Source organism: Mastomys coucha, unplaced genomic scaffold, assembly GCF_008632895.1.
Source record: "Mastomys coucha isolate ucsf_1 unplaced genomic scaffold, UCSF_Mcou_1 pScaffold20, whole genome shotgun sequence".
NCBI classification, from domain to species: Eukaryota; Metazoa; Chordata; class Mammalia; order Rodentia; family Muridae; genus Mastomys; species Mastomys coucha.
The window spans coordinates 1,167,541-1,180,192 of NW_022196903.1; the positions used below are offsets into that span (position 1 = coordinate 1,167,541).

Here is a 12,652-nt window from a genome sequence, read left to right on the forward strand (position 1 = left end):
AGTTTTCTTGAGCTAAAAAATGTTATTTCCACTTACTTTGTGGAGTAAAAAACCCTTTTAAAATTCTTAATGTAGAATTTCTACAATGCAAATATCGACTGAAAGAATATAGCAGTTAAATGTTTATTTCTTGCTCACTTGCTACAGTGTGTAATGTAGCTGGAAGATAAGTACTGGCTCCTTATCGTCTGCAGCCTTCCTTACCTAGCATTGAGCTCAGAACTGAGACAGCAGTGTTTCTCTGATGGGGACTTTCTCATTTTAAAAATAGATCTTTCGGTGAAAACTAACAAGGCTTAATATCTTTGTATGTGTTAATTAGTTAATTTGGGAGGAGTGACCTATCTCATTATAGCCTTCTATTTTATACATCTTTCTAATCCTGTCTTCAAACTGCCTGTGATTACAGATAGGCAATGGCAAAGGGTGGAAAGTGGAGACACAGAGTGCAGAGTTGCAGCTGTAACTCCTGAATGTATAGTGGGAATCTGCCTGTCACATGAGCACACCTGCGATAAGTAGCTGGGAAATGGAGTGCCCTGCAGTAAGCAGCTATGCACACAGTACTGATGATAGTGGGCCCTGCATCCTTAGACACTAAGCATCATAAAGATAAATAGTGATGTTGGCTATATATGGTGTTTGGTGTTTGTAAATGTACATTCCATTGATATACACAGAAAACTTTGATTGCAAAGAAACAGTTTAATATTTGTAGGCTTAGAATTCCTTCTGGAAATTAATATAATGAGTTTGGCAGTTGTTAGTTTAAAAAGCTACAATGGTTTAGTCTACAGTATATGTTACGCTAATATCTATCTATCTATCTATCTATCTATCTACCTATAGATAGATAGTGTTTTAAGTCCTAGTGGAATACTTAAGTTTGCAGCAATTTCCAGTCATTCTTCAAATTATCAAACAAGATACATTTTAACAAATACATTTTAAAAAGAAACAAGAAAGTATAGTGTGACCCAGCTTTAAAGTTATATATACTAAATAATGTTCTCATTCTTCCCAACTGCTGATCAGACATTTTTTAGATTATATTTTATATATTCTTTCTTCCCACACACCATGAAGGCAGATATTGCCTATTCTGTTTCAGTTGTTGAATAGAATTTAGAGGTGTAAATTCCAAACAGAGGAGAAAAAAAATTAATCAAGGAACACTCTAAGTCTGGTGTCAAGATGTATTTTATATACATATGTGTTCATATATACCTATATACAGCATATACATCTATATATTATTAATATATATGTAAAATATGTTTTTTACAAAGATTGTACATTTATAAAAAATAATATATTCAGAATGTAGAAACCAAGCAAGATTATAGAACTATGTAAAATAAAAATAAACACAAGTAACCTAAAAATTTAAGCTAAGTACAAATTTCCAAATTTCTTTTCGGCCACCTTACCTGTCCAGTTAGAAGTAAGGAGGCAAACACCAAGCCCTTCTCCATGCAGTTTAATCAGGAACCTTCATTTTTACTTCTTCTCTAGCTAGCTTCTTTTATATTCTTCTACATCTTCTTCTTACGTCTTACTTATTACTACTTACATCTTATTAGTTACATACTTATTCCTAATTCTACATCTTACATCTGTCCTTACATCTTATTTCTATATCTACATCTTCTCTCCTATCCCATTACCAGCCCCAATTCTACATACTTACTTCTAAATCTTACATAACCCACCAGCAGCCCTAATTCTACATACTTACTATTTCTACATACTTACTCAAATCTCTTCTCCTATACTTACTATCTATCCAGCCCCCAGCCCTTGTGGGTTAAATACTTTCCCTGGTCCCAATCAGCATCAGCCATGTGGCAAAGCATAATAGGCTATGAGAAATCATGCCAGCTTGCATCACAAACTAGAGGCACACAGCTTTTCCAACTAAGGCTTGTTTATCTCAATGCTCTCTGCTCTGGCCGGAGACCAGGTGTTCAATATATATGTATAGGGTGGCAGCTGCAGCTCCCCACATTTCTTTTGAAAAGAACACTTTCCTACTTAGGAAGTGTCCCTAAAATAAAATACATGAAGGTAACAAAAAGAGTAGTGAGCAAATTCCTACTGAAGAAAAGAAAGCTATATTACTATAAGACAAAATAGATGCTGAGGTAAAAGCATTAGCAGCACAGAAAGTTGCTTTCTAATGACAAATGGTCAAATCACTGATAGATGGAAACCTTGTGATGTTACCCCAACACTAAGCTTCATCAAGATTAACATAACAACAGTGACAAATTAGTGGAGAACTTCCCATTGCTCTCAGTGAAGGAGGGGCAAGCAAATAAAACTAGCAAACAAGGCTAACCTGTGGCCATTTTTTTTTTTTTTTTTTTTTTTTTTTTTTTTTTTTTTTTTTTTTTTTGGTTTTTTCGAGACAGGGTTTTTCTCTGTAGCCCCGGCTGTCCTGGAACTCACTCTGTAGACCAGGCTGGCCTCGAACTTGGAAATCAGCCTGCCTCTGCCTCCCAAGTGCTAGGATTAAAGGCGTGCGCCACCACCACCGCCCGGCACCTGTGGCCATTCTTGACTCCACAGCCTTGTAGCTTGATAGAGGGTAACTGTGAAGAGATGATTGGCTCACACTTGGAATATGTTTGGTTTTTTAACCACATATTACTCCATGAACAAGCATGTCTCAATTATGTCAGAAAACTGGTGTCAATCTTTCTGTTAGGCCATTTATGTTTGTGCTTAACTTAATAAAAGTTCTAGAAGCCTACAGAAATTTTCTTAATGGTGAAATATTAGATGCAACTTCATTAAACTCAGGAGAGAATCAATGGTCATTCTGTCAGACTAGTTAAAAATTATAAAGATATAAGATTTGGAGCCCAGGAGACTCAGCAGACTCAGGAGGGTAGCTGATCATAAGGTGAACATACAAACATATAAACATTACATCCACAACTAAAATAAAGGTGTTAAAATTAAGTCACAGTCTCTGCCATAGTAATATGGAACCAAAACTTTAAAAGTTTTACTGAACTACAAAAGAGGAGGGTAGCAACCAGTAAAGATGGTATGGCTGTATGCACAGAAACTATGCAAAACTGGGCTGAAGGACAGTTTAAAACGATGGGACTCCGTAGGAGATATGGCCTTGGTAAAATGACTCAACGTTGTAAAGAAGTTAGTTAAACCCAGATTGGTCCATAGGTTCAATATAACTCCAGTAAAGTCCTAAAAGTGTGTGTTGTGCAACTGCCAGATTTATCTTACAGTTTATGAGGAAAGGCAATGCACCATCAGTAAGTCCAGTAAATCTTCAGAACAAGGATCTGTTAGACAATATAAAGATTTATCGTAACTATTGGAATAAAGGTAATGTAGTGATGGAGTAGGCTAAAAAAGAAACTAAATTACTAAAACAAGGAGTTCTAGAAAGACACACCCCCACCTATACCCCTACCTCTACCCACACCCACACCCACACCCACACATGTACACAAACACACAAACACACACACACACACACACACACACACACACACACACACACGCGCGCGTGTGCGCGCGCACGTGCAAGCTTATCCACATGCATGTACTGCTGAAGAGTCGTGGATGAAGGCAGGTCTGTTTGGTTAACTTTGTTGAAGCACTTGATAACATGCATGAGAAGAGGTGAAATTAGATCCCCACTTTGCATCATCAAATAAAATAATTTGTAGGTGAATTTCAATTGGTCAAAACTTTGAAACTTTTTGAAAAAAATAATAAGAGAATATCTTTATTAAGTTAATGCAGGGAAAAGTTCTATACATAAGAAAAAATGCCCACTGGAAAGATAGCAACATGCTGAATTTATACCGTAGAAACATTTATATACTGAAGCTTCTCTGTTGGTTCCTTTCTATGCTAGCATGAAAACATTCCCTTTGAGGACAAGGCTGCATCAGTTAAAGTGGTAAGTCAATTTCACTAATAAGTCAAATGTTGAAGTTATATTCAAAGGTAACTATTTGTAGATCAGCTAACACTGTACATTTTATCCATAATAAATAGATTTCAGTGCATCTTTTGAGTATATATAAAGAGCAAAGTAGTAGAATTAATATTAGTCAATGAAAAAAATTGTGAAATAAAATAAAAAATATTGGGCTCTCAAATTTTTATCCAAGAAGCAATAATCTTGTATAGTAATTTGAAACCAGTGTAAGCTCAAGATTAATGTCCATTCAAGAACATACATAAGGAGGCAAGGAGAACTTGGGGGAAGTAGAGGCAGGGGAAACTATTCAGGATATATTATGTAAGAAAAAGAAACTTGTTTTAGTAAAAGGGGGAAAATTACAGCCCTTTGTCTCTATCGTACTCCATAAGAGTTGCGAGTCAGCTTCAGAGAGACTGTCGGAGGCTCAGCTCTTACATGGATCAGTAAAATTGTCAGAGACATTATATACCCAAAATTATTGAGGCCACTTTTTGAAAATGTATTTTAGCACATTAAGCTTTGACAATAAAGTATATCTGTTTCAAAATATAAGTATCAGGAAGCTCTGGAAGCCAATCCTAGTGGCTCATGCTTATGATCCCAAACTTACAGAGGATGAATTAATTCAAAGATGGCCTGCGCAGAGGAGACCTTGCCTCTAGAAAAACAGAAATGCTTGAAGGAAGGCAACCTGTTAGCTTTATTATGATTTGCTATGTAATTTAATATAAGAATAAATTATTAATGTCAGATACTAAAGAATATATGTAAATTTTCTGAATTCTCAACCATGGTGAGAAATCCCTGGGGATTCAAGAAAAAATTTTCTTAGCCTAAAGAAGTTACAGGACATTGTAGTCCCGCACAAATGTAAGTGCGATAGGATGACTGTAAAGAGATCAAGGCAGAAGGGATATTCAGAGGAAGGAATGGACAATGGTTTTCCTTGTGACCAATTGGTGCTTTCATCAAGGCCTTAAGGGTAAGGAGGATGCACCAAACTCAGGGGTGAATCCACAAATACTATGGGCAAAGTACTGCAAATGTGCAAAGCTCTGGCGAAGGAGCACACAGGTGCCTTCCGGGAGCTGACTATGAGCCAAAAGCTGGAGAGCAAGGTGAACACAGAGAAGGGGAGGCAGAGGAGCAGGCAAGGCGCATGCTAGCTCCTCTTCTCGGCAAGTTCAGGGGACTCTTTCCTGAGGACAGTTACCAGGTTTGAGTAGTGATTGCTCTGCTCAAATGTGGGACATAGAGAAGAAGAGTAGATAGAAGAACTGTCACGAGATTCTTGGCTAAATTGAGATGACACTTGAAGATGTCTTAGGTATTTTACTTTTAAGCCATCTCTAGGATAATGGAATAATGGAAATTAAAGTACTTCTTTTTTTACTTTTTCTTTATTTCTGACATTTTTCCCAGGATTTTCTTTGGCATCCAGAAGTTAATGGTTCTATGAAACAGTGTATCAAAGTGTGGACTGAGGTCTGTATCTGAAAATAGACTTTTGTGTGTGTAACCAAATTTAACAAGCAAATGAGAAACTGTTTTTTTCCTAATGTGTGTGAGATTGATTCTAGTTCTCTGCTGAGATGATTAAGTGTTATTAAGTATCATCACCATGTAGATGATACTTAGACTCTCCATGTACAAGATCCTCACCTACTGCTGTCACACAGGGAACAAAACACATAAGAAAGAAGGATCAAGGTGAGGCCAGATGCTGGGCATAGAAGTCAGTGGTGAGGAACTTGCCTAGCATGCATTAGGCCCTGAGTTCAGTGGGGAGGGGAGTAAAAAGGGAAGAGAGAAGACAGAGACGTCAATTAAGATTGATTGATTGGTTAGTTGTTGATTGGTTGATTTATTTGGTGCAAGGCTGAGGTATATAGTAAGCCTTTATCTTAAATAAACACAAATAATCTTCGAGCAAAACGTGTTTTCTTGATATCTTTCTGAGGTTTTATTACTTATAACCAGTGACTAAGAGGAACTTTCTTAGATTTACTTTTTTGACTTTCTTTGGTTGTATCATTGCATTTATGACCCAATAGACAGGACTAGTACATTCCAGCATATAATCTGTGGAGGTAAATTAGAACAGTAAGTGTGTTCATGATGTCAGAAAATTCCTAGGCTCTTGTAAGTCCACCTTATAGTTTCTACAGTGGTCTCCACAAAGCTTTTTGTCAGGCTTTGGATGAAGCCTGTAATTTTTTTCCCTAGAGGCATTTACATTTGTCATGAATAAAATAATGCTTAGCACTGTTGACACTGTTTTGCATAATGAAATTTTTTGCACCAGTTTACCCTCCTTGATTTATAACAAATGTTTAAAACTGAACCACATCATGGAACAGATAAGCATTTTAAAGTCATGTTGAAACCTAGCTTCCACTTATAATTCATATGTTTGAGAAATGTGTCCAAATGTATGGACCACAGTGGAGAACAGATGCAGCTTTCTCAGGGGACCAGCAGCAGTCTGAGTGTGTCTATAGGTCACACTTTGGTTTTACTTCTCTTTATTTGGGGGTGACTTGATAATGCCTAGGATAACTACATACCAGGCTGTAGTCTTAACAACATTAGCTTTATTTACCTATGCTTCTAGATACTTTCGAGTGGATTTCCTAAGGGGCATTAGGTTGAATGTATTTTGTATTTTGAGGCTAGTAGACATCTTGTGAAACTAGTAAGGAGAAGAATGCCAGGGTGCAGCCAGGAAGAGATAGAACAGTGAGCTCACCTACGAAGAAACCAGCTGCCTATGTTGGGTTTGGTAGGTGAATAAAAATCAAGCCGAAGCTACTTTGTAAATTTAGTGAGTTTTGGTATAGATTGAGATGTCATTTAGAAAGAATTTGCACAGAAAAACTTGAATAAGTCAGAATTTAGAGATTAGAGAGGAAAGCTTCTAGGGAATTGAATTATCTAGACATGGCATCAGAAAGGGAAGGAGTAGAGGGACTGAGCTGTTACAGTGAATGGAAAAGGCATGCTTAGTGGAGGATGGACCATGATGTGACGTTAACTAGGTAAGATGAATGAACTGCCAGGATTGGCAACTCAGGGTTCATTAGTGGACACTACGACAGTCTAAATGGATGGCTTACATCCAAACTGAAATCCTGGTAAAGTGAGACCTAGATCTGAGAAAGAGAACACAGAATATTCCTCCAAGTAAGCTTTTGCTTCTAACTAAGTCAAGGAGGCTGCAGAAAGTGAGGCAGGCTTGGAAGTCAGGCTTTGAAAGATCAGCAAGTACTTTTAGATTGAAAGAAGAAAGGGAGGGCAGGACTGGCTTGATACTAGGAGCTTTGGAGAAGAGGGCATATGGATCAGAGCTGCAGATGTGAAAGGGGAAGGTGAGAAAAGAGTTTGAGGCTAGGACTGACTGAAACACGGAGTCCATTTCTTGTTAGAGGAAGATAGGCGACCAAATGTGGGGATGAAGTGAGAGGCGTGTGCCCTGCCTCAGCTCTTGTTTATGTATTCTGTATGAAGTTTAAGGGTCAGACTTAGTTGGGAGAGAGCAAGTGGACCTGCTGTGGGAATGTAAGACTTGGAATCATTGCTTTGAAGAATGCAAGAGGAAGCTACCTAGGGATGAGAGAAGAGAATTATTTTAAGAAGTATGGTGCTATAAACTGAAGTTTTGTCCAGTTGAAAGGAAATGGACAATGGTCAACACAGGTTGCCTATATGATGAGAAATAACAGCTGTCAATTAAGATTTAGGTCAGTGGGGTTTTTTAATTAAATGCAGTGCTTATTTTTGTCTCTTTTCACACTATTGCAGCATCAGGTCTTCTGTGTGGCAGAAGATGCATTGGACTCAAAGCTTAGGTTATTGACATTTTGACTGTTCCTGCCAGCCTGAGTAATACCCTACAGTTTTTCTGGATGGTCCTTACTGAACAAGTTAACATCACCCCTGGCTATCTCACAAGGCAGTAGGAATCTATTTTAAAATGAGACATTTTAAGAGAAGATACTAAAAACTTAGTACATGTAAATGTTATAAATCCTGCTGCACTAATATATGAGTTAACTGTGTTAGAAATAGTGGATGCTCATAGCCAACCATTGAACTGATCATGGGGACCCCAGTGGAAGAGTTAGAGAAAGGACTGAGGGAGCCAAAGGGGTTTGCAACCCCATAGGAAGAATAACAATATCAACCAACCGGAGCCAACAACCAAGGGTCTAAACCACCAACCAAGGAGTACATATGGCTCCAGCCACATATGTAGCAGAGGATGGCCTTATTGGGCATCAATGGGAGGAGAGCCCTTGGTCCTGTGAAGGCTCGATGCTCCAGTCTAGGGGAATGCCAGGGCAGGGAGGCAGGAGTGGGCAGGTGGATGGGGGCATACCCTCATAGAAGCAGGAGGATGGGGCAATGGGATAGGGGGTTTCTAGGGGGCGGGAATTGAGAAAGGAGATAATATTTGAAATGTAAATAAATAAAATATCCAATTGAAAAAACAACAACAACAACAAAAAAGAAATAGGGCATCTTGCAGCTGGTGAACATTTCTAGAGACTTTTCCTATTTTTTCCACATGTGGACTTTAATAATTATCAGTATATTTTGTTAACTATATGTTAGATTTAGCCTTCTTGACAGATTATGTTTCCTTAGGGCACTGATCCTATATTTTGTTTAACTCTTACACTATGTATCCTGTAGGCTTCCATGAATAGTTCTTAATTGATTGACACAATATACTGGAGCTTTACTCTAAGCAATTTACTCAGAATTCAGAATATAGTAGGTCATGTTTGATTTCAGGAGAGAGAGAGAGAGAAAGAGAGAGAGAGAGAGAGAGAGAGAGAGAGAGAGAGAATATATGTGTGTATGTATGTGTGTGCATATAAGAATACTAGAGAATTAACTGAACAAGTGTCTTGCTATGCCCTGTAACCATGTACGCTTTGAGCTATCTTATTGTTAAAGGAATACAGGAAGGGATTCTGTAAACTCAGAGTACATTTGTAAAGAACAAGATATGTAGAAATAATGTGACTGCTGTTGCTTGTGTTCGGTCTGAGACCTGGATGTAGCATGGCTATAAGACTGTTCTTCCTTTAGGACTCGGTTTCGAAGCCCCATGTGATTGTAGCAGGAGCAGCCACGGTAAGTTCCTGTCTGCATGCTAACAGACTGACCTTTGTCAGTCTGACTTGTCAGTCATGACTCTTAAGGACATGCCACGAAAAAAGTTAATTTACAGTAAATAGGATTCTTGATTGTTTTATATTTTAATTTCCATCTCAATTATAATTAATCAGTAATGAATTTTAATAAAAGGCCCTGAATGAACTAAGTAAATTTCATGTTAAATCTCAGTATTATTTTATATCTAGAATTATATTCTTGAGTGTTATACATTCAAAAACTATTTTATCATGCCTTTTTATAATTGTGAGCATGTATTTCATTAAATAATTTGACTAAAGTTATTCTAGTATTAACTAAAATTAGAATTGTGCTAAAATTGCCCTGTTATAATAGGTGCATTGTATACATTTCTTTTCTGTGCTAAGTGCTGAATTAATGCTTAACCTTCACTGTTTCTTAGTGGTCCATCAAGATTCACAATGGTAGCGAGGAAGCACTATCTCAGTATAAAATGAATATCACCTCCATAGCACCACTCTTAGAAAAGTTGGCCAAGACTAGTGATGTTTATTGGGTTTTACAAGGTAAGGAATGAGTAATGAAAAAATGTCATTTTATATAAATTTTAAGATGTAAGTTTTATTATACTGTGTTTCAAGAAACAAAATTACTGCTTTATGAGAATAAATTTTGAAAGAGTATTTGCAAGATTAGAATAAACTAGAGGAACCTGCTTTCTTTTTTAAATTTAAGGAACAAACTAATAAATACAGGAAACATAAAATAAATAGAAACTATCCACCAAGCAGCAGAATGGCTGCAAAATACAGTGAAGAGATAAACCCTGAAGGCAAATACATTCACCTCCAACTGCTTCACTTTTTGCAGAGTATATTCACTGTGCTCAGGGAAAGTAGTGAAGATAGATATTAGCCACACTTTGTATAATATTGAAATCATTAGAAATAAATATACTTGCAAATGACACCAGTGTTTAAATCAACACCCATCTAGTTTATCCTGGGTATGAGAGTCACATTAAGTCAGCTCATTTCAGGAATTTATTGAATGTCCATTATTGAAAGCACCCCACAATATAAAATGCCTTGGATATTTTAGCAATTCAATATGTTTGTCAAAAGCTCTTAAAATTATTTCCAAGTTGGAAGGAATAAGAAATAGAGTGAGAATCTGGTGCACCATTTCTGCTCAGTTCTCAGACTTGTGGTTAACCTTTCTCTTAGGAAAAAATATATACATATAATAGTTGATGAGAACAGAGAGACTTGGGTCCTGAGTATTATGTCCAGATTTTCTGAATGCTCTTCCAGAACTGCACAGGGGCCTCAGGAAAGCAGACTGCTTATCGCCCCTTCTTAGACATTCTTCCACAGTCCTGTTGTAATTTGTTATAATTCGGCATCAAGAATTTTAAATTCATGGGGCATGCTGCAACATGAAAATATTTCCCCTAACCAGTATACATGAGAAAGTAGTGAAAGTTCAAATTTGAGGGAGACATTGGCTCATAAGTCAAATGTAAAATAGGAAAACTTTGCCAACTTCATCAAGCTTTTTGTAGAAGTATTTTATTCAATATCCGGTGTCACCTCTAGTTTAAGAACAAACTATGAAATGTAGATTGACTAACGTGTGTGAGCATGCTTTTACCAGTAAGAAGCTTGAACCTTTAAGTGTATTTTCAATGTGCAGACCCAGTTTATGAGGATCTCTTAAGTGAAAACAGGAAAATGATTACCAATGAGAAGATAGATGCCTACAATGAGGCTGCAGTCAGCATTCTGAACAGCAGCACCAGGACCTCCAAGTCCAATGTCAAAATGTTCAGTGTTTCCAAACTCATTGCCCAAGAAACCATCATGGCATCTTTGGATGGCTTGCACCTTCCTGAATCCAGCAGGGAAACCGTAAGTGCTCTTGTGTATCAGTGGGGGCAGGCTGAATTCAGGAGCTAATCGCCACCAGTCACAGACCTGGATGGCAGTCCTTTTGTCTCATTACAATCCTAATTACTCATTCCCTCTAAATGTAGAAAGAATATTGATTTCTGTCACCTAACTGATACTAGACTAAGCAAGAAATTTCTTATATTCCAAAACTCCATGTAGCAGCAGCTGTGGTAGGAAAAATGAAACGTCATCTAAAGTGCCTGTCACCATTAAGAAGCCTCTAAGTTCTTAGCACGCCCAAAGGACCACTTTATGTTCTCCATCCCTTATTCAGGATACAGCTACGGTAAAGAGCACACACTGCAAGATAAGAAAAAAAAAAGCATTTTTATAACCTTATGGTTCCTGCACTGCAATATTCAAGGTACAGATTAGGGTGACAGATGGAGAAACTTTATGTTAAGTGTGAAGGAAAACTTCATAAGTAAACACTTTACATGCTAGGAGAAGATAATTAGAGGGCCTTTTAAACATATATCTTCAGTTGAAAAAGAACTATATCAGTTTTCTACTTCCCTTTATCCCCGCAGCACCTTGCAGGCTCCCATCCTCCAGCCCCTGCCATAACCACTCTAAAGATGAGAGTCTCCTTTTATTATTATTATTATTATTATTATTATTATTATTATTATTATTATTATTATTACTACTACTACTACTACTACTACTACTATTATTATATAGAAATGTATGGACATATATGCATAAATATATAAATACAGCCTGCTCAGTCTATTTTTCTTGTTTGTTCTTATGTATGTGTATATGGTTTCAGGGCTGGACAGCCAACAAGAGAGCTCATCCCTGGGAACAACCTGTATCTCCTTCTCCCAGCAGTCACTAATTGTCTGTAGCTCTTTGTCTAGTTGTGGGACCCTATAAAGTTTCCCCTTCCACATTAACATCCCATTGATATTTGCCATTGTTCCAGGCTTGTTTATGCAGCCATTTCTAGATGAGTATTGCACAGCAGACTTCCTGCTATTCTGTCTCTTACGATCTTTCTACTCGTCCACATTGTTCCCTTAGCCATAGATGGAGGGGCTGTGATGAAAATGTGTCCATTGGGGCTGTACTTCCCCGTGACCCATTCATCTCTGAATCATGTCCACTTGTGGATTTCTGTGATGGTTTCTGTTTGCTATAAAAAGAAGCTTCTTTAATGAAGGGTTATAGCTATACTCATCTGGGGGTATAAGGATAAGATTTAGAATTCAGGAAGGAATTATGCTGGTCTTGCGAAGGGGTGGTGGTAGATTCTTTTTTAAGGTCCATGATCTCACTAGCTTTGGGAAACTGGCTAGGTTTCAGAACCAGTCATTACTTCCCTTCTGTTGAAAGGGTTTTACATGCAGTTAGACAGGTGTGGGCTACCACCAACATGTGAATGCCTCTTATGCACCTTTACAGACATCTTGTCTTGGTGTGCTGGTCATTATCATAGATCATAGGTGTTATGGACTGTGTCCTAAGTGTGTGGTGTCTTCACCAACAGAGCTTACTCCATTGGGCTTTTTAACTTTCTAAAAGAGCAGTGGAGAGAGAGAGAGAGAGAGAGAGAGAGAGAGAGAGAGAGAGAGAGAGAGAG

General features: G+C 37.6%; 1 protein-coding gene across 1 annotated transcript in view; it reads left to right on the forward strand.

The window, feature by feature from the left end:
* The window catches only part of Casd1 (CAS1 domain containing 1), a 45,545-nt gene that overhangs the window by 10,101 nt on the left and 22,792 nt on the right, over positions 1 to 12,652 (forward strand). Inside the window, exons 4-8 of the mRNA XM_031381114.1 lie at positions 3,896 to 3,940; positions 5,390 to 5,452; positions 9,065 to 9,109; positions 9,555 to 9,678; positions 10,808 to 11,022. Coding sequence (XP_031236974.1) covers positions 3,896 to 3,940; positions 5,390 to 5,452; positions 9,065 to 9,109; positions 9,555 to 9,678; positions 10,808 to 11,022 — 492 coding nt within the window. The remainder of the gene's footprint in view (positions 1 to 3,895; positions 3,941 to 5,389; positions 5,453 to 9,064; positions 9,110 to 9,554; positions 9,679 to 10,807; positions 11,023 to 12,652) is intronic.